Source organism: Giraffa tippelskirchi, chromosome 11 (genome assembly GCF_054371585.1).
Source record: "Giraffa tippelskirchi isolate mGirTip1 chromosome 11, T2T-mGirTip1v1.2.pri, whole genome shotgun sequence".
Taxonomy (NCBI): Eukaryota; Metazoa; Chordata; class Mammalia; order Artiodactyla; family Giraffidae; genus Giraffa; species Giraffa tippelskirchi.
In genome coordinates, this window is record NC_137285.1 from 109,108,433 (window position 1) to 109,135,561 (window position 27,129).

The 27,129-nt window shown below is 39.2% G+C and overlaps 1 protein-coding gene across 2 annotated transcripts; it reads left to right on the top strand.

The window, feature by feature from the left end:
* The first annotated feature begins 427 nt into the window (after window positions 1-427).
* Window positions 428-25,708, top strand: TPH1 (tryptophan hydroxylase 1). Of its 2 annotated transcripts, none has more exons than XM_081541449.1 (12): window positions 428-460; window positions 765-1,059; window positions 7,774-7,910; window positions 10,842-11,025; window positions 13,193-13,293; window positions 16,217-16,284; window positions 16,433-16,629; window positions 21,666-21,801; window positions 22,566-22,692; window positions 23,601-23,696; window positions 24,441-24,574; window positions 25,146-25,708. In XM_081541449.1, exons 3-12 carry the CDS (start codon window positions 7,794-7,796, stop codon window positions 25,318-25,320), a joined length of 1,335 nt encoding a protein of 444 aa, XP_081397575.1. In that variant the 5' UTR covers window positions 428-460; window positions 765-1,059; window positions 7,774-7,793; the 3' UTR covers window positions 25,321-25,708. The 2 variants fall into 2 exon arrangements, with proteins under 2 accessions (XP_081397575.1, XP_081397576.1); XM_081541450.1 differs by having other exon boundaries at window positions 894-1,059.
* Window positions 25,709-27,129: the final 1,421 nt, after the last annotated feature.

A 27,129-nucleotide genomic window follows, 5' to 3' on the forward strand; every position in this document is an offset into this window, starting at 1 on the left:
CATTAGTTTGAATCCCCGGTGGCTCAGACGGTAAAGCGTCTGCCTGCAATGCAGGAGACCTGGGTTCGATCCCTGGGTCTGGAAGATCCCCCGGAGCAGGAAACAGCAACCCACTCCAGTGCTCTTTCCTGGAAAATTCCATGGATGGAGGAGCCTGGTAGGCTACAGTCCATGGAGTCACAAAGAGTCGGACACGACTGAGTGACTTCAGTTTCACATTAGTTTAGTTAAAAGGCTAAGGCTTGCGAGTCTCCGCGCAGGCTGGCAGGGACAGTCAGCACCCAGAGGAGGTCAGCTCCTTGGGTGCCCCGACAACCCCCGCCCGCGGCGAGCCCTTTCCTCATTGGTCGCTGCACGGCTGTCTCGGGCGCCCATTGGCTGGCTCCGACGTCCGCCTCTATAAGAGGCGGGCAGCGAAAGGCTGAACGCGGACCTAGCTCACAGCCAAGCAGCCCTCAAGGTGAGTGAGGTGGTGCCTTCCCGTCGGGATCAGGGACCACCGTCGAGGATTTGGGGGTGCCGGGCTGGCTTGGGGAGAGGCGAGATCATCCTCCGAGAGGTAAATGCTTGTGGGGAGCTGGGCCTGGGAAGTCAAAGTTGTACTGCTGTGGTCACTCATTCTTCTCCTTTCCGCCTACTCTCTTTGGGGAGAAAAGATACTATTTTTGAGGACCTCCTGAGTGCCAGAAACAGGCTCTTTTCATGTCATCTGATTTCACCTCCCCAACAAACCCTGTGAAGTAGGTATGTCTTGAATTTTACAGATGAGGAAACTGAAGTTGAGTTGAACCGAAGTCTGCGTGAGTCCTCAATGCTAGCAGAAACAGACGCACTCTTCGTTCTCTTCTATGTCAAACGGCAACATCTCTTTTTCCCCTTCTACTCCTATAAAGGAAACCTTCCTTTAGCCACTCCCAGAGAAAAGGGAGTCTCCGATGCAAAGCCTCTCAGCATCACATCTTATCACCTCCACCCCAACACGGGACTAAGAGCTCCAGTATAAGGTTGCAACTAACAGAGGCATCGGACCTAATAGTTCAGATCCTGTTAATAGTCGAGGTAAGTAATCTTGCCTCCGGCCATTTGGTTTACAGATTAAAATGAACTCCCCACTGATGCTCCACTCTAACTGACTTCCGGCCAAAAGACTGGAGTTGAACCTTCGAACCCAGTGAAAGTTTTTGCCTGTCAATTACTTCTCAAAGAAGGATGGAATTCACTTATTTGGTTGAAAAGTAGAAGTGAGCACAGCTTAAAGTAACTATACATGGTTCTGTAAAGCTATAATCTGTGACCTATGAAGTTCACTGAAGTTCATGTGTAGATGTATTATTGTCAGATTATCTTCAGGCGGGGATGTATCTTCTATTACCATTTTGTTTGCTGGTTCCTTTATTTCCTGAAATAATGCTTTTCACATTTTCATATTTTACTTTATCTTTCATCTTTACTTTCATCCTCATTCCCTTCCTCCATTCAGAAAAGATCAAGTTTCTCTGGAGGGTTCTCTTCTTTCACACCAGTCGTTCCAGAAGCTTTTAATTCTGTCTTCAAATAGCATCCATGCTTTCAAAATACTTTAATTTGATAGTGCTCTGCGCTTCTTAGATCATAGAAATTTAAGTTACACTGTTACTGATTAAACTAAATGGAGAAAACAGTCAATGTAAACACCTTGACCTCTTCTATACCAAGGGAATGTTGGACTTCTGACCACCTTCTTGGTATGTGTTCCTTATTTCACATGGCAGGTTCCTATATCCCAGTGTATCTTTAGTCAGGTCAGGAAAGGTGATAGGAGAAAGGCTCACTGCCTCTCACAGAAAAGGGGGAAGTACCAGTTGGCAGTGGCCTATTAGAGTGTTGCTTTCAAAGTAAAATATACACTTCCTCATGAGACACATGTCCAAACAAGTGTGACCCACTGGACACTTCATAACCTTTTATCTTACTAGGCTAGTACTGTGGGCTTTGCCCCTGAAGGAGTAAGAGGAGGTAGGTAGCCTGAAGGGGGAAAGAAAAAAAAGTGACAAGGGGAAAATATTGAGGTTCTGAAAGGGGTTTGGGAATAACAATAAAGACGGAATAAAAATGCTTCATAAGTTCTAGCAGGCCAAGCTGTGGCCACGTTTTAGTAAAGGTCAAAGCCCTGTGCTGGTAAGTTGATTTTGGGGTGGGAGTTGGGAAGTGGGGAGAACTCTTTTCTTCTAGTTTCTTAGCAGAAGTCCCTTTTGAGAAACTTCATTCTTATATTGACTTAACAAGAGGGATAGGAATATTTCCAAATCTCAGTATACAAAATGCCTTACCTGTCATAAATATTCAATTAACGTATCCTTCACCTTCCTCTACCCCCACGCATTAGGCAACATTAGATCCATTTCAGAACCAGGGAGAAAAGAAAGAATTATGAAGCCCAAAATGATGGATGACCATTAGTACCTTCTTACAGTGGCTCCTGCCACAAGAGGTTAAGGGTCAGTTTTGAAATGTGAAAGAAAATCTTGATACAGTTTGATATGAAGAGTTGTATTCTAAGCTCTGACGGATTGTTGAAGGATGAACTATCAGGAGATGTGAAATTCTGTCGGTGTTACCACTGACTGGCAAAAACATCATTTTTCTTTCCTGTTTTCTGATCCTTGCTTGTTGTTAAAGTTTGCTTATATTACGAAAATAGTGGTATACCAGGAAATAACTTATATTTTCAGAATGCTCTTACTTCAACATGTTACGGTGATAATATGAGGGAAAGTGGGGACTCAGTAAATATAGACTGACTCAGTAAATTGTACTTTGGAGTCTTCATCTGTTTGTTTGCAAAAGAATTGCTAAATTATTCACTTGAGATTTGGAACTTAATACACTTTAGGGGTTTCATAGCAAATAAACTAATAAAACTGAAAAACACCTAAGACAAAAGAATACTTAAATTTTATGCCATAACACAGTCTTACCATGTGCTTTCTACTTTAAGAAGTAGATTTATAACTATCTTGTGAAATGCTTAATTCCCAGGGAAAGAAAAGTTTTTAGCCAGGGAAGGTTATAATATCAATTTTATTATATTTAACATTTTTTTTGAAAGACTGGGAAATGTGGGAAGCACTTCCCATTGTTAGAACTAATATTTACTGAGTACTTAGTGTAGGTCAGCATCTGTCCTAAGAGTTTCATGCATTATACTGCTCCTCCTTATAGCCACGAACTTGGGGCTAATCAGCCTCCATCCAATTTTGCATATAAGGAAATTAATGCACATAGAAATTATAACTTGTCTACGTGGATTTGTAGTTGGATTTATTACAGAAATCTGCTTTATCATTTTACATCTCTCTTATTGTTGGCAGCTGTATACTATAGGACAAAGTCACCGATACTCTGTGAGAAAAAAAAGTGCATGGTCTTTGAGTGATGGTTAGATACATAAGAACTGTTTCCAAAGGTTTTCACATCTCTAAGAATGCAAATCTGAGACCATCCCTGAATTTGTAGCTCTAGAGCTACCAATTCAGAATTTCCTGTGTATAATTAAGCTTACCTTAAGAAATGGTCAATTCCTTTGAAGCTGAAAATCCCTTTTCGGATGTCTTGCTTCCCATCTGTAAATCTTTTCTGCTCAGAGACTTAGGGATGGGCCACAAACCATCTCCAACATCTTCAGAATCTCATGGGATATTGGTCACAGGGTTGGGAAGTAGGTGAGGTTTGGTGTGCTCCTCAGATATCATAGCTGGGATCTCAGATTACTCTTCTCTTCTGCCTATTTGTCCTTGCTGGAAAGTCTGTCTCTTCTCCTCTCCCTCATAATAAATCTGTGAATTCCTTTGAGGCAAATAGTCTTCTTTGTCTTTTTCACCTTTACTGTCCTAACACTGACTATAGTAATTCATTCACATAAATGTACTTGGGTTGAAATTTCATTTGTTTTACTGCTAGTAATCATTTGAATCATAGAAAAATCCACATTATCATTAAGTTTAACTGGTCATTTGGTTTTAAAGCATTTGACACAGAGATTGTCTTAGTTGCAGAGAATAAATTGACACAATTAGAAATATCTAAGCAGTTTTGATTTTAATCTCAATGATTTGATAAGTATTTGTTAAATTTTGAATTTTACATTTTTAGGTACCTGAAGTAGCTTAGTTTCTTCTCTGGGGAAAACACCAGAATACCAAGTCACATTATGTGTTTAAAATGTGTAAATGAATTTTGAATGCTGTGAGTTCTGATTAATTGTTTGGTTACTTTGCTGTATTAGAAAAGTTAGGTAGTGTGCCCAAGGTCATACATTGACAAATATTAGACCAGTGACTAGATATTTCCTTACACTGTTTTGCAGTGTAAATGGTGGTTGAGAAGATGCCAAGGTAGATATCTAGTTCATCTGAGATGTCAACTTTCAACTAGATCCTAGGAATTTTGCCCTACTTTTTGTGTTTCTGAACATTTTTAGGGTAATTCTTGTGAAAGCAGATACATACGTTAGCATTCACATTTTCATAGACCAGTTTTCAATATGTGTTCTTACATTTCTAGCTGTGTTACCATGGACAGGTTAGTTAGTTTCTCTAAGTTTCAGTTTTATCATTTATAAAATGAATATACTTCCTATCTCTCTCCACCAAGAATTTTATGAGAATTATATGGGACAGTATTAGTGCATGATATATATAGGCATTTGACAAGTATCAGTTCCCTTGCCCACCTCTTGGGTTGTTAAGAATGGAAGGAATCTTGTCATCATGACATGGGAAATACTTTATCTTCATATTCTCTGAACTTATATGTAGAAGTCCTTCAACTTAGTATCTGCCTGATAAATATTTTTAAAACTAAATTTCAAAGGTATCAGAAAGACTGGATTCTGAAACAGAAAATTGTACTCCATTGGCAAATTTAGTAGCAGACTATTGTTTATGACCATACAGTTGGAAATTACTGAGCTTTATTTGGTGCTTTATAACCTCTGTCAAGCCAGATAAGGCTCTTAGGGTTACTTCTTATAAGGTGCCCCCAAATGTTACACAGTATGGGTTTTAAAAAGGGCATTATGGCCAAAAGAGAAAACTCCCAAACTTCTCTAGTCAGAAGGACAGAAATTCATGAAGCCCCTCATTTTGCATTAGCCTATAGAAAGCATTTCAAAGCCAAAAATTTAGCTTAATGGAAAACTACCTTGTCCTAACTTTTCTCATTTAGCCTTTCATCAAGTATGGGTCCCTGAGATGGGTTATCTGGATGGGCATAGAAGATCAAGTCCAAACTCCTCTGCATTAACTGCACAGAGCCTTTTGAAGGATCTGACCCACTTGCCGTGCCTACATGATCCCTCAGTGCTCTGTAATACTTGGTCACCTCCTGTTGTCTTTCACCTGTCATCTGTTGTCTTTCACCTCCTCATGGGCTCTTTCCTCTCTTTTTCTTTAGGAGAGGAATTCAAACACATCTTCAGTGAAGCACCTCTAAATACATAGCAGAATAAGTAATCTAGCCGCTGCCATCACTCTACCATCTGTGTTCCCTGTTACAGTGCTTAACCTTCACATTGTCCTTCTATATAAGACTCTTGTAGCTTCCTGAGGGGAGGGACCATGTCTGTCACCAGTCTTTCATTCATTTATTCATTCTGTGACATCTATTCAGTCCCTGTTATGTGCAGAGACTGTGCTAGGTACTCACAATGGTGAATAAAAGCATGTGATCTCTGCCCCCCACGGAACTCATAGGCTAGTTGTACATACACAACAACCATATATACAGCTGAGCTATAGCTGCACAGGTGACTGTTGTTTATGAATAGGAAGTATGTGGTGCAATGAGAATCAACACTAGGGGTTGACTTGGGGAGGTCAGGGAAGGCTTCCACAAGTACGTGAAGTCTGAACTGTCGGGGACTGGAACACAGTCTGTCTGGCTTCAAGCCCATGCCATCCTATGATACCTGCTCCACAGGCTTGGATCAATGCATGCAAGGTGGTGAAAGGCAGTGAGATTGGTTATGTCAATTTAAGTTGTTAAATGTCAATTCCACTAGAACAATAATGTGAAACTGGGCAATTATGAAGAATTAATAACCCAAAGAAAATTAATAACCATAAATCTTCAATATGCTGTTTCCATTTACTAATCTAAATCTTATTTCTCAAGTGTGTATTTCTCAATCGAGAGTCACCAGTACAAAGTTACTGTACCCTACATCTATCTGCTACACTATTCTCACCTTCCTCAACACACACGCAGAGTTGTATTTGTAATCATATGGCACTTGTAGGCCAATACTAAAACGGCTTCAGGGCTAATGGCCTAGGGGATTCCACAGAGAGAAAACAGATACTTACCTGGAACCAGAATTCTCTGGGCTGGCAGTTATCTAGTCCACCTGTGTCCAGAGCTGTCCAGGCTCTTGAATTTACAAAAGAAATAAAAGGCCCTATCCCTGTTCTGAAGGAATTTGCTCTCTTTTTAGAAGCCATGTATGAGTGACACATTTGAGGAAAGCCGTTCAAGACCCAGTATAACTGCAATTAACAAATGGTGAGATGTGGAGGAAAGGTAACCCTTCTGCACTGTTGGTGGGAATGTAAATTGGTGCAGCCACTATGGAAAACAGTGTGGAAGTGCCTCAAAAAACTAAAACTAGAACTACTCTGTGACCCAGAAATTCCTCTTGGGCTTACACTCAAAGAAAATGAAAACACTACTTTGAAAAGATACATGGGCCCCCATATTCACAGGAGCATTATTTATAATAGCCAAAATACAGAGGCATATATATATGATTGAACGCAAAAGAAGGGGGCAGCAGAGAATGAGATGGTTGGATGGCATCACCCATTCAATGGACATGAATTTGAGTAAACTCTGGGAGATAATGAAGGACAGAGGAGCCTTGTGAGAGTTGGACATGATTTAGCGGCTGAACAACAGCAGTATATAAATATGTGTACACACACAATGGAATATTAGCCATAAAAAGAATGAAATTCTGCCATTGGCAGCAATGTGGATGGACCCCGAGGGTATGATGCTTACTGAAGTAAGTCAGAGAAAGACAAATCCTGTATATTATCATTTACATGTGGAATCTAAAACATGAAACAAGTAAATGAAAATAAAAGAAACAGACTTACAGATACAGAGAATAACTGGTGGTTACCAGTGGGGAGAGTAGAGGAGGAAGGGGGAAAATAGCATAGGAGATTAACAGTAAAAATTACTATCTATAAAATAAATAAGCTACAAGGATATATATATTATGTAGCACAGAGAATATAGTCAGTATTCTGTGATAACTTTAAATGGAATATGATCTGTGAAAACATTGAATCACTAAGTTGTACATCTGAAACTAAAAAAACAAGAAAGATCCAGTGTAATAAAGTGCTAAAATTGTAGGGGGAGAGGAGGTAGGCTCTCACGGAGGAAGAATGCTCAGTTCAGACCACAATAGTCAGGACGACTGCAAGAAGGCTTGAGTCATACCCCGAAAGCACTGGATTAGGAAAAAAAAAAAGAAAAAGAAACTACCAACATGTATTGTATGCCTGTTACATTCTAAGTACTATACTAGGCAATCTTTTAGCTTATTTTGGTCTCATTATGGCCTTGCAAAGTATGTCTATACATTCATGTTTTACAGATGAGGAAATAAAACTTGGTTAATGTTACCAAATATTGTCTGAGTTTCAGATATCTGTGTTATCAAACATTGCCTACATCGCACAACTTTCTTTTTTAGACCTTTCTATTTTCATACTTTGTTTTTAGAGAAGTACACCAAATTGATCATGATTGAAGACAATAAGGAAAACAAAGACCATTCCTTCGAAAGGGGAAGAGCAACCCTTATTTTTTCCTTAAAAAATGAAGTTGGAGGACTTATAAAAGCACTGAAAATCTTCCAGGTAAATACTCTCCATATTTCTGCATAAAACTTTTATGAAATGGGTCTATAAGATTATTTGTAAATTCATCATTGGTGGACTACAGAAATGTTTTAAGTACTTAAATTTCTACTCCCTACTGTCAGAGCTTCAGCACATTTGGCACTTAACTACACCTTTGATGTGAAGGAAATTTGATGTGATGTGTAGGGAAACAATCTGGCAATATGTATTGTGAGTCTTTAAGTGTTCACACATTTTGGCCCAGTAATTTTACTTTCATAAATCTATCTTAAGGAAATTGGGTCAGCCAGTCAGAACATGAATATTTACTGAGTACTAAGTGCACAGTGCCCTGCTAGATACAAAGATGTGGACCGGAGCAAAGTAGACACAGCCAGTCCTCACAGTGTATACAATCCAGTGGAGAAGACAAACACTAAACAATTAATTTTAGTAAATAAATGATTGTTGTTGTTGTTTAGTCACTAAGTTGTGTTTGACTCTTTTGTGACCCCATGGACTGTAGCCTGCCAGGCTCCTCTCCCAGGCAAGAATACTGGAATTGGTTGCCTTTCCCTTCTCCAGGGGACCTTACTGACCTAGGGATTGAACTCGTGATCTCTGCATTAGCAGGCAGATTCCTATCCACTGAGCTTCCCTGGTGGCTCAGATGGTAAAGAATCTGTCTGCAATGCAGGAGACCCAGGTTTGACTTTCACTTTTTTTCACTTTTTCAACCTTTAGGGGGCAACCGTTTTCAACTCTTTTAACTATATTGTATAGTATTAACTTCTATATTTATAAACAATAGGTGTATTCTGCTGCTATTTCTTGATTTTTCCATTTGTAGATATTACCTATTGGTTTTCTCCAATGGAAGTAAACATTTAGCTTCCTTGGCACAACTCCCTTTCTAGAGGCCTCCTCAACTCCCCTTTCCCCCACCTTCCCAGTGTAGTTATGCCCCAATTGTTGGCTATATCAGTCTTTAGTGTTTTCATTATTAAGATTATGTAAATCTTGCTCAGAGAAAAGCCATATTATCCATTATTCTGACTTTTTATTTCTTTATGTACCTAGTACAAGATTACAACATAGTGTTTAAGGGCATAGACTATGGATTTGGACAGCCTGACTTTGAATTCCAGCTTGAACACTTACTAACTGTGTGCCTTTGGGCAAACTGCTTAACCTCTCTGTGCCTCTGTTTCTGTAATTGAAATGTCTGATAGGAAATGTCTCACTTATTGCTTTAACTTTACTGGAATTTTCTTGGATCTTCTTGACTAAATTTTTCTCCTGGATGGACTTTTAAATTATTTGGTTAAATTTCCTTGCCACATTCCATCAAAATTTTGATTTTAATAGCATTCGATTTTTGATCAATTTAGGAAGAATTGACATTTTGTGTCTTTTTCTCCAAAAACATAATTTATAGCTTTACATTTGTTCAAGCCATCATTCAAAAAATATTTATGAATGCATTCTTATTATAAAATTCGTAAGAAACAGATTCAGTGAACCTCTCCTGCGCTCCTGATCAGCTCCAGTATTTGTAGCTTACTTTCTTCTATTGGTTCCATGATAGATTCTACATTCCAGGATGAACCCTGCCTATTCCATTTGCCAACATCCCTGACACTCACTCTCTATTGTTATTTATCAAGTTCATGTTCCCTGACAATTATCTCATCCCTACTTTTACTCATACAAGTCCCTCTTGTTTGGAATCCCACTTCTCCCCTTCCGTTTATTAAGAGTCGCCTCAGTTCCTATCTACCTCATAGAAACTTCTACTTTCTCTAGCTCATGATGCTTTTTCCCTTTGTTGAACATCTTCTGCACCTGAAGCCAAACCATTTGTATTTTCTTAGTCTTTCAGGCTCCCTAGGTGGCGCTAGTGGTAAAGAATTCACCTGCCAATGCAGGAGACACAAGAAACGAAGGTTTGATCCGTAGGTCGGGAAGATCCTCTGGAGTAGGAAATGGCAACCCACTCCAGTATTCTTGCCTGGAAAATTACATGGACAGAGGACGATCCTGGCGGGCTACAGTCCACGGAGCCACAAAAAACTGGACACGACGGAGCGCGTGCGTGCACGCACATGCGCGCGGGCACACACACACACACACACACACTTAGTCTTTCATGTGTTAGCCAACTAGATTATCAACTTCTTGTATGTCTTGCCTTTCTTCATATGCTTCACCGCCCTTGCCTGGCTACACAGGTGTTCATGAAGTTAATTTAGAGTCAACATGTTAGTATCAGAGAGCATCTACTCTTTCTCATTTTTTAGATTTTGGGTGATTGGTTCTTATGTTTCATGATTATGTCACCAGGGTTTTCCCTCAGCACCCAAATTGGTAACAGAAGATACCCTCCCCTAGCAGATTTACACATATGGCACCCACAGCTCAGGCTGGCATGGGAAGATATCAGAAGAAGCAATCTGATTCAGCTGGTTAGTTGAGTTTGTAGCCTAGGAGATTGGAGGTATTAAAAATTTTGTGTTCAAGCTGTTCATCTAGTTTTAGTAAATGGATTTTTTCAAAGGAAACTTTTCTTTCTGAAGGACTAAACACTAAGATAACTTTTTAAAAAAAGCTAGCCTTTATTTGCGAGAATTTTCAAGGAGTTCTTTTTACCTAGAAGACTAGGTCTTTTGACTTGAACGCCAATCAGTTGTGGAAATCTGGGGGACTTCCTAGTGGGTGTTGATTTCATTTATTAGTTTCTGGAGGGTGTGATGAATTTTTCAAACTTTAAAAAAAGTACCTAATATTTAGGAGGAATTGTTTTGCTGTTGGCAGCACTAAAAATGGACTTTTCCCCTTTGGCTACTATGACAAATGATGAGATTGATTTTTAGTGGTAATGAAAGTAATTCGCTCAGAGACTATAACTATTTGAGGCAGTCATAGATACTCTTCATCTTCTTTCCACAGGAGAAGCATGTGAACCTGTTACACATCGAGTCCCGAAAATCAAAGAGAAGAAGCTCAGAATTTGAGATTTTTGTTGACTGTGATATCAGTAGAGAACAACTGAATGATATTTTTCATCTGTTGAAGTCTCATTCTAATATTCTCTCTGTGAATCTACCAGATCCTTTTACTGTGAAGGAAGACGGTAAGTTGAAAGGTGAAAATGCTACGCAGATGATTAAGTGCATAATATATGTGTCTGATCTTATGTTTATTTTGAAGGCATGAAAGTAAAAATCAAACACTGTCTCTTCAAATTGCTTACAATCTGATAATAAAGAAGATATACAATGTATCTGCTCAAGATGCTAAAGAAAAATTATAAAGCAACACTTTATCAAAGGCTAGACAAGTGGAAAGGAAACCTTGAGTACAATAGAGAATTCAGAACAGTTAGAAATCCATTTCGTTACCTCAGTTTTTAAATTGTCAGGCATTTCTTGGTTTCACAAATCTCAAATTCACAATCTCTGAGCACTTAATAACTCTTACAGGGCAGATTCTTAGCAGATATTAAATGGATACTTGAATTTGCTGAAAATGTTGACAATTACTGACGACACTGGAGAAGGAAATGGCAACCCACTCCAGTATTCTTGCCTGGAGAATCCCAGGGACGGCGGAGCCCGGTGGGCTGCCGTCTATGGGGTCGCACAGAGTCGGACACGACTGAAGCGACTTAGCAGCAGCAGCAGCAGCAGCATGATATGAAATGCTTTATATGTGAAATACAACATTCTTCCTTGCCCTCACTTCCACCAACACCAAATGTAAAAGCAGTAAAGCCCTCTAAGTTTTTAAATGCTCAGATAGCAAGGATATAATCTAAAATCTCTATTGTGAAAAAATCCTTGTAGTTTACTTAGGGCAAAAGACAAGCAAATAAATCAGTCACATTTTGTATATGGTACTCAATTTTAAATAATCCCTTCAGATTATGTCACAAGATTGGGGGTGTAATAAGTGCTGACATTCATCTGTTATGTATTTGTGTGGCTATGTGTGCTAAGTTGCTCCAGTCGTGTCCAACTATTTGTGACCCCACGGATTGTACCCCGCCAGGCCCCTCTGTTCACGGGATCCTCCAGGCAAGAATACTGGAGTGGGTTGCCATTCTCTTCTCCAGGGGATCTTCCTGACCCAAGGACCGAACCCGTGTCCCCTGCATTGGCAGGCAGATTCTTTACTTGGGAAGCCCTGGACTTTGGTTACCTCATCTATAAAATGATGAGTTTCGTAGAGGCTAAATTGTTCCGTTGATATTTAGGGAACACCAGCTTGTGTCAGATATTTCTACTAAGAAATGGGGATATAAAAAAAATAATCTTACCCTAGAGTCATTCCAATTCTTTTCTGTAAGACAGCCATATATGGTTTCATTATAGTAAAACATAGTAAAAGCTTTTGGAGAATTAGAATCATAGTCCTGGGAACCCAGAAGATAGAGAATTAGCGCCACCTACAGGGTCCGGGGAGGCTCATTTGATTTGGGTCTTGAAGGAGAAGCATAGTCCCAGGAAAATTGAAAGATGAGGTGGAGCAGGACTGGGAGTGGAATAGGTATTCCAGGGAGAAGAGCTTTAGGAAGGCTTGTATGTATGAGGGATGGCAAGAAGATCAAAGTGGCAAAGACATATATGATCTCTAGGATACTTTTAATCAACAAAAATAAACATTCAGTGAAAGTGAAAGTCGCTCAGTCGTGTCCGACTCTTTGCGACCCCATGGACTATACAGTCCATGGAATTCTCCGGCCAGAATACTGGAGTGGGTAGCCTTTTCCTTCTCCAGGGGGTCTTCCCAACCCAGGTATCAAACCCAGGTCTCTCGCATTGCAGGCAGATTCTTTACCAGCTGAGCCACACATTCAGAGTTTTGAATAACATTCAGAGTTTTTAATAATTTAAAAGCATTTAAATTTTAAGATATCCAGAGTTTTAAACATTTAAATTTAAAAACATTCAGAGTTTTTAATAAATTTGCACCTTGATCTGTAAAGTTCATCCTTATCTACTTTTTAAGGATAGCTAAAGATGTAGCTTAAACTGTTTTGAACTTTTGGTCTGTGACTAAAATACATCATTTCTCCAAGACTTAGGAAGTTAAGCCTCAAAACATTTTTAAATTCAAAAATTTTGAATAAGATGTACTTATTAGAACTTGAGCAACTTACTTGTTTACATTTTGCCTCAAAGTACAAGCTAAAATCAAAAATCTCATCCAAATGCATTTGTGACTTCTTTAATTTCTTCTTTCTTATTGCCTAATTTAAGAGGATCTCTTCAACTGTTAGTGGTTTTTGTATTTTGCAGGTATGGAAACTGTTCCTTGGTTTCCAAAGCAGATTTCTGACCTGGACCATTGTGCCAACAGAGTTCTGATGTATGGATCTGAACTGGATGCTGACCATCCTGTAAATATTTTAAATATAAAGTATAAAAATATAATATTTTCAGGAAAATAATTTAAAACAAACTGAAAAGTTAAAGATATTATTTTTCTTTTTTAGAGAAAGTGCTTATTCTAGACTAAATAAGGATCTTGATTAATCTGAGTTTCAGGAAGAGTTATTAGACCTTCATGTTGGTGGACTTGATACCAAGTGACTGAAGAGCATCCAATTTCATTGGCTCCAAAACATCTGTCCCATGTCTGGAATTCTTAAAATTGAGAGCTCTTCTAAGAATTATACTACAGTTAAGACTGTGTCTGCAGTTTCTATTAAAATGTGATACAGTACAGGCGTGAGTTGGAGCATTACTAAGTCTGGAGCATTAGGACTTCTTATGGATGTCTAGGATCCTAGGAGGGGAGGAGAGGAGTGAGTCCGCATTAGAGTTGTACAGGCCAGGGATTTAATCTAGCTTCTATCACTCATTAGCTGTGTAAATGTGACCGTGTACTGCTTTAGACAGCCCCCAGCTGATCAGTGAATTTATAATAATATCTTATCAAGTAAGTATTGGAATTAATAAATTCCTATAACTGCCCTTGGGGAGCTTACAGTCTAGCTGCAAAAGTAAATCATGTATATATAAACACACATACAAGATTTAAATATGAGAAGTGTGCTAAGTGGCATACAAAGGCTGTTTTGAGATGTACACAAGGGAGGAAACACTTCTAGCTGAAGAGATTAGAGAAAGGCAACCTGTTAACTTTGCCTTAGAGAATTTTGGCAGGAAAGAGATGGAGAGAAAGGACAATTCATTGCAAAATGAGCAAAGATTCAAAGGTAAGAAAATCTGGGGCGTGTTTACGGAAAGGGGAAAGGGGTGTAAATCAGTTTTACTGACCTACTACCAAGGCCTGCTGATTTTCACTTCCTAAATACTTCTTAAATTTGTTCCTTGTTTATTCTTACCATATCCCTTAACTGGTTTCCCTGCCTTCATCCTTGCCACTTCCATCCTGTCCTCCTTATAGTCACACGAATGATCTAAAGCCTGAGTGTCACCATTACCCTTCATGTGTGTAAGTACATATCTAAGAAAATTGAAAACATAAGTCCATGTGAAAACTTGTAAACGGATGTTCATGAAAGCATTATTCATAGTAGCAGAAAGGTAGAAACAACCCAAATATCCATCATGATGAATGGATAACTTAAGCATGTTATGTCCCAAAAATGAAATACTAATGGCCATGAGGCTTCCCTGGGCTCAGACGGTAAAGCCTGCAGTGTGGGAGACCTGGGTTCGATCCCTGGGTTGGGCAGATCCTCTAGAGAAGGAAATGGCAACCCACTCCAGTACCATTGCCTGGAAAATCCCATGGACAGAGGAGCCTGGTATGCTACAGTCCACGGGGTCACAAAGAGTGGGACACAACTGAGCGACTTCACTTTCCTTTTAATGGCCATAAAAAAGCGTGAAATACTCAACATGCTACGGCATGGGTGAAGAACCTTGAAATCTCTGTCATAGTGAAAGAAAAGCCATTCACAAAAGGCCATATATTGTGTGATTTCTTTTATATACAATGTCCAGAACAGGCACATTCCTAGCAATAGGAAGTAGATTAGTGGCTTTCAGGGCTGGGGATGAGGGAAAATGGGAATAGTCTGCAAATGAGTAGGGTGTTTCTTTTTGGGGTGATAGAGTGTTCTGGAATTATGGTGGAGGTGGTTGCACAATATCCTAAAAACCACTAAATTATACACTTTAAAATGTCAATTTTAAGGTATGTGATTTTACATCTTGATAAAGTTGTTATTTAAAAAAAAAATCCCAATGGCTTCCAATTACCCCAAGACTAAAATCCAGGCTCTCAAACAGACCTTCATAAGCAGGCCTGTAACTAGTCTTCACCGTGCTCCACCTCGCTCTCCAGACTTCAGCAACGGATTGTGTATGTTTTCCTAGGCACAACATGCTATTATTTCTGTGCTGTCCTTGGTGCTGTACTTCCTGTCCTACACCTAGCTCTCTCAACTCCTCTTTTGAGACTTAGCTTAGGAGTCAACACCGGGGACCCTTTCCTTACCCCCACTGTCCTCTTCACATACTTTGGATTCGAGTTTCTCTTGTGAGTTCGAGTGGTATTTTGTGCCTGTCTCTAACAAGCCATTTATCATATGCTTCAAAATCATTAGTTAAAATAAACTCCTTGAAGACCCAGATTGTGCTGTGTTTTTCTGAATCTTAGCACAAGGCCAGGTGCATAGTAGGGACTAGTAAATCTGTGTTAAACATACAAGTCTCATTCTTTCCTTTCATGTGTCCTCCCCTTCTTTCCCATTTTGTATTAGTGATTATTTACTCCTGAGACTTGCTGTTTGATGCCTTATTTTGCCTATTTTTTTAATTAAATATCCTTTATAGGTATAAATTCTAATGTTTACTATTTTGTCTGTTTTTATTATCATTATTTGCTTCTGCAAATGATTAATATGTCAGCATTTTGCAATAAACTCTGAGGCTAGATTCAGCTGCCATAATATCAAATATTAGTAATTACTACTTTGTTATTAATTACTTTATATGAAAATATAACTGAAGATGTAGTCAAATGATTAAGAAAAAAAACTTGCCCTTGGAAAACAGCCATGTACTTTAACTAAGGTAGTGCTTTTCTTTTTCCTCAAACTATTTTATTTTTGTAGCTACTGTAGTATTTTTATATTCATAATATCTTTTATCTTTGTAGTCACTATCATATAAAGCTGTCATATAACATTGATTTTAAAATGATCATAAATTCTAAACAGTGCTTGCTCAAAATAACAGTTATACAGCACTTCTTTATAGCCACTCGCATAATAATGAAATGTTTTCTAAATCATTTGTCAAGTATATTTTAGAATGGATATTTAAAAACTTTTCTTTAATTATTAGGGCTTCAAAGACAACGTCTACCGTAAAAGACGAAAGTATTTTGCAGATTTGGCTATGAACTATAAACAGTAAGTGTACTATAAAAATAACTTAATCAACTTTGAAATAATGAAATAAGTGGCGTAAATTATGCTCATATAGTAAACAGAAAACAAAATATATGCTACTGTTTATTGGATGCTAATTCAAAATGACTTCTTCTCTTTATCTCATTAGTGGAGACCCCATTCCTAGGGTTGAATTCACTGAAGAAGAAATTAAGACCTGGGGGACAGTGTTCCGAGAGCTCAACAAACTTTACCCAACCCATGCCTGCAGAGAGTATCTCAAAAACTTACCTTTGCTTTCTAAATACTGTGGATACCAGGAAGATAATATTCCACAATTGGAAGATGTCTCAAACTTTTTAAAAGGTAATGAGAGAATTAATTTTTATAAGGGGAATATTGAACTCTTTTTCAATCACAACAGAATTTTTAATACAGGACTAACATCTAGTTATATGGAAAGTCAGAATTTTTCTGTATTCTGTCCTGGAGAATTGGGCACCACATTTGAAGAAGGACATTCATAACCTGGAGCAAATGTGGGGGAAAGTGAGCAGAATTGTAAGGGGGTAGGAAAATGTATCAGATAAATAAAATTTGAAGGATCCTTAGGGAACCTGGGAGTTTATAGCTTTATTTAAATATTTGAAGGTCATCTTATGTATTAGAGGGTTTATTATACAGCTCTAAAGTAAAGGACAGTTGGCTAGAAAGAGCAAAGTTCTATCTATAGATAAAACTTTTAGTTCGAAACGGAGAAGATCTTGCTAAAATAGCCTTTTGAAATGCAGCAGGCTAATGAGATGATTAGTTCTACATCCATGGAAATGTTCATGCAAAAGTTCCATATCCACTTGAGGGATATCATAGAGAAGATTCAGGCACCTTCGGAAAGGTTGGAGTAAATAATCTCTGAAGCCCCTTTCTACACTAAGATTCTATTGTTTTCCCAAGAAAGAAGATGTTTTAGGGGAAGCATAAATGAAGAGTAAGGACAACTTTCCTCCTTTTAGTCCATCATGCTTACTTGGGCCAGGTTTCCTTATTTTTTCCTAGCTAAAATAAGAAATAAAATGATCAATGATCTCCAGAGTCTACAATATGTAAGAGAAATAAACATCCCCTTTGATCTCAGCGGATTAGAACCTGAGGGGAAAAAATAGAAGTTATGTTATTGACTCAAAGGGAGTTTAGTGAAAGTGAAAGTTGCTTACTTGTATCCAACTCTTTGTGACCCCATGGACTATACAGTCCATGGAGTTCTCCAGGCCAGAATACTGGAGTGGGTAGCCTTTCCCTTCTCCAGGGGATTTTCCTAGCCCAGGGATCGAACCCAGGTCTCCTGCACTGCAGACGGATTCTTTACCAGGTGAGCCACAAGGGAAATCCAAGAATACTGGAGTGGTAGCTTATCCTTTCTCCAGCATATCTTCCTGACCCAGGAATCAAACCAGGGTCTCCTGCATTGCAGGCAGATTCTTTACCAACTGAGCTATCAGGGAAGCCCCAAAGAGAGTTTATCTTATGGAGTTGAATAGATATGTAGATATTTATAACAGTCTATGTAATAAATTAAAAAATAGTATTTTCCAAGCATAATAGAATTTATTACATAGACTGTTATAAACATCTACATATTTTTTCAACTCCATAATTCTCATTCCTCAACCACTGTATACGAAACTAAGAACCAAACAGAAGATGGCAATATAGTTTTTACAAGGGAAGAACTCATGGTAGTATTTCCTATGAAAACTAGATTTAAAAATAGTAGTGATTAAGAATGGCAGAGAACCAAAGCACATGAACTTGTAGGGCTTAACAAAGATAGACTAGCATATGCTACAGAAGTTATTATCAAATCACATTTGCATGAGATTTAGAGGAAATATTTTGTTATAGATATGAAACTGAAAGCTGATCACTTGGGGTCTGGTGCAGGCTGCAGAGCTTATAGCTAAAGATGTTTCAAGGGAAAGTGTCAAAAACAGAAACCAGAATTAAAAGTCAGTTCCAACAAAATGTGAATTGGAAGGGGCTACCTGCCCTGGCAAATATAATGGCCACTAGACAACTGTGGTTGTTTAAATAATTAAAATAAATGTAAATCAAGATGTTAGTTCCCCAACCACATTAGCCACATTTCAAGTGCTCAATAGCCACACATGGCTAGTGGATACCCTACTGGGCAGTCCACATAATGAACATCTCCATCTTCGTGGAAAATTCTTTTGCCTATCAGAGTGGGAGAATCCAAATACAAAGAAATGGGGTGGAACTGGAATTACCAGAATGTGAGAGCTGAAGTTGAGAGGTTCTAGGATGACCCACAAGACCTGCTAGAACTAACATCAAAACAAGATGTCCTTTTCATCATAGGGGACTGGAATGCAAAAGTAGGAAGTCAAGAGATACCTGGAGTAACAGACAAGTTTGGCCTTGGAGTACAAAATGAAGCAGGGCAAAGGCTAACAGTTTTGCCAAGAGAACACACTGGTCACAGCAAACACCCTCTTACAACAACACAAGAGATGACTTTACACATGGACGTCACCAGATGGTCAATACCGAAATCAGATTGATTGTATTCTTTGCAGCCGAAGATGGAGAAGCTCTATACAGGTAGCAAAAACAAGACCAGGAGCTGACTGTGGCTCAGATCATGAACTCCTTATTGCCAAATTCAGACTTAAATTGTAGAAAGTAGGGAAAACCACTAGACGATTCAAGTATAACCTAAATCAAATCCCTTACGATTATACACTGGAAGTGACAAATAGATTCAAGGGATTAGATCTGATAGACAAAAGTGCCTGAAGAACTATGGATGGAGGTTTATGACATTGTATAGGAGGCAATGATCAAGATCACCCTCAAGAAAAAGAAATGCAAAAAGGCAAAATGGTTGTCTAAGGAGGCCTTACAAATAACTGAGAAAAGAAGAGAAGCTAAAGGCAAAGGAGAAAAGGAAAGCTATACCCGTCTGAATGCAGAGTTCCAAAGAATGGCAAGGAGAGATAAGAAAGCCTTCCTCAGTGATCCATGCAAAGAAATAGAGGAAAACAATAGAATGGGAAAGACTAGTGATCTCTTCAGGAAATTTAGAGATACCAAGGGAACATTTCATGCAAAGATGGGCACAATAAAGGACAGAAATGGTATGGATCTAACAGGAGCAGAAGATATTAGGAAGAGGTGGCAAGAATACACAGAAGAACTATACAAAAAAGATCTTCATGACCCAGATAACCATGATGGTGTGATCACTCACCTAGAGCCAGACATCCTGGAATGTGAAGTCAAGTGGGCCTTAGGAAGCATCACATGAACAAAGCTACTGGAGGTGATGGAATTCCAGTTGAGCTCTTTCAAATCCTGAAAGATGATGCTGTGAAAGTGCTTCACTCAATATGCCAGCAAATCTGGAAAACTCAGCAGTGGCCACAGGACTGAAAAAGGTCAGTTTTCATTTCAGTCCCTAAGAAAGGCAATGCCAGAGAATGTTCAAACTACTGCACAATTGCATTCATCTCACACGCTAGCAAAGTAATGCTCAAAATTCTCCAAGCCAGGCTTCAGCAATAGGTGAACCGAGAACTTTCAGATGTTCAAGCTGGATTTAGAAAAGGCAGGAGGAACCTGAGATCAAATTGCCAACATCCGTTGGATCAGTGAAAAAACAAGAGAGTTCAAGAAAAACATCTACTTTTGCTTTATTGACTATGCCAAAGCCTTTGACTGTGTGGATCACAACCAACTGGGGAAAATTATTCAAGAGATGAGAATACCAGACCACCTTACCTGCCTCCTGAGAAGTCTGTATGCAGGTCAAGAAGCAACAGTTAGAACTGGACATGGAGCAATAGACTGGTTCCAAATTGGGAAAGGAGTATGTCAAGGCTGTATATTGTCACTTTGCTTATTTAACTTACGTGCAGAGTACATCATGCGAAATGCCAGGCTGGATGAAGCACAAGCTGGAATCAAGATTGCGGGGAGAAATATCAATAACCTCAGATATGCAGATGACACCACCCTTATGGGAGAAAGCAAAGAGGAACTGAGGAGCCTCTTGATGAAAGTGAAAGAGGAGAGTGAAAAAACTGGCTTAAAATACAACATTCAAAAACTAAGATCATTTCATCCGGTCCCATTACTTCATGGCAAATAGATGGGGAAACAATGGAAACAGTGAGAGACTTTATTTTCTTGGGTTCCAAAGTCACTGCAGATGGTGACTGCAGCCATGAAATTAAAAGATGCTGCTCCTTGGAAGTAAAGCTATGAGCAACCTAGACAGCATATTAAAAAGCAGAGACATTACTTTGCCAACAAAAAGGTCCATCTCGTTAAAACTATGATTTTTCCAGTAGTCATGTATGGATGTGAGAGTTGGACTGTAAAGAAACCTGAGCGCCAAAGAATTGATGCTTTTGAACTGTGGTGTTGGAGAAGACTCTTGAGAGTCCCTTGGACTGTAGGCAGATCAAACCAGTCCATCCTAAAGGAAATCAGTCCTGAATATTCATTGGAAGGACTGATGTTGAAGCTGAAACTCCAATACTTTGGCCACCTGATGAGAAGAACTGACTCACTGGAAAAGACCCTGATGGTGGGAAAGATTGAGGGCAGGAAGAGAACGGGGCGACAGGGGATGAGATGGTTGGATGGCATCACCGACTCAATGGATGTGAGTTTGAGCAGACTCCAGGAGTTGCTGATGGACAGAGAAGCCTGGTGTGCTGGAGTCCATGGGGTTGCAAACAGTTGGACACGACTGAGCGACTGAACTGAACTGAAATGAACTGAGAGTTTGAGATGAAGGACAGGATCAGGGCTTATAGAGGTCCCCAGAGCCACTGCAGCAAGTGACTTTTACAGTGGGCATGCAGTCTAAACTGTTGGGGAATGAAAGAGCACCAGTCAGTTCAGGTAAAATAAAGAAACTACAAGAAGGAGTACTGGCTAAAAATGGCATAGTTTTAAAAAATGGTTCTGATCTAAATTAATAGATTTTTAAAGTTTTTTTAAAAAAAGAAAAGGAAAGATTGTCTACGGGATAGTTTAAGCTCTTCATAGAGACAGCAAGGTGTAGTGTAGGGCCTGTGTTCATCCTATATCTACTGTGTGGCCTTGGGCACGTTATTGAGTCTTTGAGCCATAGTTTTATAGTTGGCACAATGAAGAGACTGAACTTTAACTCATAAACATGAAAGGAGATGTCATGTGTAAAAATTCTTAACTCATTGTCTGGCCATCGTAAGTGCTTAATAATTATGACTTGTATGACACATTTTAGTTTCATGTTCTCCCTCAAAGTGTTAACTTGGTGCCACTGGCAGAATTAAAATGTTGCAGTAACTAGTCTATTCTTGTGAACACTTTTCTCCTTTGCTTTGCAGAACGCACAGGTTTTTCCATCCGTCCTGTGGCTGGTTACTTATCACCAAGGGATTTCTTATCAGGTTTAGCCTTTCGAGTTTTTCACTGCACACAGTATGTGAGACACAGTTCAGATCCTCTCTACACTCCAGAGCCGTAAGTACTCCTATTGCAGCATCCATCCATCAATATGGTACTTACCTCATGAGTGGTTTTTTTTTTTTTCAAGAAGATCAAGTGAATTAGCACATGTAAAGCATTTTGAATGGTGCCTGGCCTGTAATACATGTTCTGTGTGTTACACATGTTAGCCATTATTATTACCAGTTGTAATTGACAACCTGTTAGGTACCAAGTACTGTTCCAAGCATAGGGGATGTAAGACTGAAAAACAATTCAAAGTTTCCTGCCTTCATAGGGCTTATATTCCAGTGGGACATACAGACAATAAACAAACAAGTAAATATGAATAAAATAGAATATCAGGTGGTTATAAGTTCCATGGAGAAAAATAAAGCAGGGAAAAAGGGGACAGAGGGGTGTGTGTGTGTGTATGTGTGTGTGTGTGTGTGTGTGTCTGTGCGTGTTTCTATTTTGAAAAGGGTGATCAGAGAAGGTCTCTCTGAGAAGGGCTCTCTGAGAAGGTGACATTTGAACAGAGACCTGATTTGGGGGTGGAGGTGGGGCAACATGTGGATGTCTGGGTATTTGCATGAACTTATGTATATGTGTTTGTGAATGCCCAAGGCTTTGAACCAAAATAATTTCTTTACTATAATAATGTCCTTTGTGGTCCATTTCCAAAGTAATACCACCTGATCAGTTTGAATAAAAGTAAGATCAGGTTTTTATTTGATTGAATGGTTGATCATGCATTTCTGTTAAACGTCATAGTATGACAACTTGTACCTCTTTTTCAGAGATACCTGCCATGAACTCTTAGGTCATGTCCCCCTTTTGGCTGAACCAAGTTTTGCTCAGTTCTCCCAAGAAATTGGCCTGGCTTCTCTCGGAGCTTCAGAAGAGGCTGTTCAAAAACTGGCAACGGTATAAATCTGGAAATCGCTGTACAGATCATTAATTCTTAACTGTGGTGGGATGTGGGTATTTGTGTAGTTTAAAAGTACATATTCCAGATGAGCATGAGAAAATTTGTCTCTGCTCATATTTATTTAATTTAAATAATATTAAAGGAAGACATTTAAGGTTTATCCAAAGAAGACATGAGCTTAAAAAAAAAGGCAGAGAAACAAAGAACACTAGAATAGAACAATGTTAATAGTTTATACACCTTTTTTTTCAGTAAAAATGATAGGTTCTCTAAAAATGATGCTAAAAATATTTTTTTAGCATTTTATAAGACATCATGCTGGAAATACAAAGATGAGTAAAGTCTAGTTCCCACCTTCAAGGATCTTAATGAGTTAGTCACTCAGTCACGTCCTACTCTTTGTCACCTCATGAACTGTAGCCCGCCAGGCTCCTCTGTCCATGAAATTCTCCAGGCAAGAACACTGGAGTGGGTAGCCATTCCCTTCTCCAGGCGATCTTCCTGACCCAGGGATTGAACCTGGGTCTCCAGCATTGCTGGCATATTCCTTACCACAAAGCCACCTGGGAAGCCCATAAAATGGTTTATTATATTTTAAAATTAATTAGTCAATATTTAAATTTTGTCTCAGTTTACATTTGAATATGGTGAATATAGCTAGCTATATCTCACATAAACAGAAGGTCCTTAGGGTCCTCAGTTATTTTTAAAAGTATGTAAGAGATCCAGGAACAAAAGTTTGAGAAGTCTGACTTGGTCAAGGCCAGACTGCAGAAATACTTGTGAGCTAGTCTGGGGGTCTTGGATTTTATTCCAGGGTAATTTGGGTCAGTGACTAAGAGCCGTAATTTATTTTAAATTGATCCATTCATGATGTGCAAGTAATACTGCTGGCCTTTTGCAGTGCTACTTCTTCACTGTGGAGTTTGGTCTGTGCAAACAAGAGGGGCAGCTAAGAGTCTTTGGTGCCGGCTTACTTTCTTCCATCAGTGAACTCAAAGTAAGAGTTGTAAATATTTGCACATAACCATATTCACTTAATGTAACTGATACGACCTGAAATAGTTTCTGAGTTTGAACAAGAGCTTACTGTGGAAAATACTTGGGGTGGCAGTAAGCATTACCTAAGAGGTATTTTTCTCTCTTTCCTAAGTTTTCTGACTATAGATGCCTATTCAGAATATAGATATATTTTCTAAATAAAAAGGTATTTTAAAGCTTTTGCTTAACGAAGTCTTGCTGTTTCCTCACTGTTTTTGGTGTGCTAACAATAACTTCAGTACTTTCTAGGGAATTCTTCAATGAGATTTATTATGTATCCAATAAAGGAATGAACCTCTGTTTGTTAAGTGGTGAGTGTGTATTCAGTATTGTCCAAGGTACAGTCCTGCTCCCAAAGAGCCCACCACCTGCTGGAGGGTACAAGTCATGTACAAGAATAACTACTGTTGGATAGAAAGCAGATGCCATATTAACAGGAGTAAATAAATAAAGATCCTTGGGTACATCCTACATGGAGAAGAGTGTTAGAGTAATCTTGGGGCATTTATAGGGAATAGCAATTCATTTGTTTTGCTTTAGTATATTGTGGATTAAATAGAGATGTAGGAAATAAGTTTGGAATTGTAGCTTGGGACCACTGCATTGGTAATACATTCAGAGGTGTGCTGATTTTGGCAGTTGTGTGTAGGTGATCTATGAAAATGGATAGTATTCTTTGACTCACGGACTCTTTGTCCTCTAGCACGCTCTTTCTGGACATGCCAAAGTAAAGCCCTTTGACCCCAAGATTACCTGCAAACAGGAGTGTCTCATCACAACTTTTCAGGATGTCTACTTTGTATCTGAAAGCTTTGAAGATGCAAAGGAGAAGATGAGGTGAAGTATATCTTTCTCATGCCTTCAGTTTCCTCTGCCTTACATAGGTCCAGTAATGTAACAAGTCACAGAAGTAAGCAGCTAATAATTAGAAGCCCTCTAGGCACCTCCTGCCTGGAATATATCTCCCTTCCACAGTAAATATTTAGGATGTGTTGTTTACAGTGATGTTGCCATCTATGGGGTCGCACAGAGTTGGACAAGACTGAAGCGACTTAGCAGCAGCAGCAGCAGCAGGGTTGCAAATATGAATCAGTTACACTGAGAAATTGGTTACTTTCCATTCCTTCCTATCAGAGAGTTTATAATCTAATAAGGAAAACAAAATGTATGCAAATTACTATAAAACAAATTGGAAGCCTTAAAGAGATACAGATGAAACATTGTTCTGCATTTTATCCAGGAGAAATTCCTTACAGCTAGGGGAAAGGGAAAGTGTAATGGCATTTGAGAAAGGATTTGAAGTATGCATAGTGTTTAGATACGTTCAGTGTTAGACTAATGGACAGTATTCCGTTTTCATCATTTTCCCCCTAGAAATTGATTGCCTCTTACTTGTTTTCTTACACAGAGAATTTACCAAAACAATCAAGCGTCCATTTGGAGTGAAGTATAATCCATATACACGGAGTATTCAGATCTTGAAAGATACCAGGAGCATAACCAGTGCCATGAACGAGCTTCAGCATGAGCTTGATGTTGTCAGTGATGCCCTTGCTAAAGTCAGCAGGCAGCTGAGCATCTGACAGTTACCGGTCCAAATCGTGAAGCATCTGAGCACCAATTCATAGGCCTGTGGGCCAACTGTGGCTTTGCTTGAAGAGCTGATTGTGGAGGGACAGCAGCCAAACAATATGCTCTACTCCCATTCTTTAAGGGACCATTACTCTTTGAAAATGTGTACCCAGATACCCCGAGCACACACCTAGATATTTTAGCCACTACTTATTTTTTTCTTTTTGTAACAGCTTTTGTGAAGTATAATTGACATACTATACAATTCACTGACCATCCCAGTTTTTATAGAGAATTTGCTTGACCCAATGGATAGATCTAGTCTTAGCCTGATTTTATTTTCCCCAGTTCATGAGTAAAATGATGATCACTTAAAGTAAAATGATGATCACTTTAAAATACCTTGATGGCTATTATTGGAGCTAATCCATATTGTTATCTAAGATCCTCTTCAATTTAATAGGAAACCAACTCTCTCCACTGCTAGCCTGAGCAAAAGCAGAGAGAGCTTTGCATATGAAACATGCCCAGCAAAGAGCAAATAGTCTAATTTCAAGTGTAATGTCTTAGAGAGAAATAGGAGTATCTAAGTCTAGAAAGGCTGATTGGGACATGATCGTTAAGAATTTGTGACTTCATTTTGTGGCACTAGGGAGCCCCTGCCGAGTAACCATCCTCCTTGGGGATGGTCTTTTCTTTCTATGGCGCTGTGTATGTTTTACATGATCTGCCCTACTCAGGAGGCCAAAGGGAACTTGGTGGGAGTGCCACTTGCAAGGCCCTGAACCCAGATGTGCAGCCGCAGAGAATGTCTTCAGGTTAGCAGGAGACAGTGTTGTTAGAGGGAGAGTTCAAACTGAGACAGAGGAGAGACACACCAAGTTAAAGTTGGAAAGCAGTGCCAAGCACTTTATTTCCAAGGTATAATGGGAGACCATAAATAGGACGGCCAGGCGTGAGGGTCTAGGGTGGGGAAATGGGGAAGAAAATGGTGTAACAAAAGTCAGGAGGGGCATTTTAGGACTGACATTGTAACAGTGAAGGTTGCTAGCACTGGCTTTTATGTGGTGTCAGCAGTGTAGTCCAAAGAGCAGGTCTGGCATTAATGGGTAACTCTGGAATCCACAGGACAGGCTTGTGTTCCTTCAGTTTGCTCCTTTTCTCTCCCCACCCACTAAAAGAAGACTTTCCTTAAGTTTCTGCTTTTGGCCCTCTTTTGTCTCTGCTTTCTGTTCAGGGAGGTGTCATCCGTGTCCATAACTTCAATTCTTATTCTGTACGTCTCCCATATTTGCAATTCTAACTCTTAACACCTGTGTTGAGTTTTTGCTTTTTAAATCCAACTGCCTACTAGGTGTTTCCATCTAATGCCCCATAAATTAGGCCAATGTTGTGTCACTTCTTGTCACACTGTTTACATAGAATGAAATGGGGTTCTGCAAAGTGGCAGCCCTGCCAAGAATTTTAAACTCTATAGGTCCAAAAAGGAACTCGGAATCACCGGAGGATTGTGCTCCATCAGTTTCCTCTCCCAGTGATCTCATTTCTATTAATGGTGAATGACACTGAACCTGTTTGTCACTCAGTTGTGTTTGACTCTTTGTGACACCATGGACTGTAGACCACCAGACTTCTCTCTCCGTGGGATTCTCCAGGTAAAAATACTGGAGTGGGTAGCCATTCTCTTCTCCAGGGGATCTTCCCGACCCCAGGATCGAACCTGAGTCTCCTGCGTTGCAGGCAGATTCTTTACTGTCTGAGCCACCAGGGAAGCCAGGGTCATATTTTCAGCCAATTTTCTGTTCTTAATCAGCTACTTT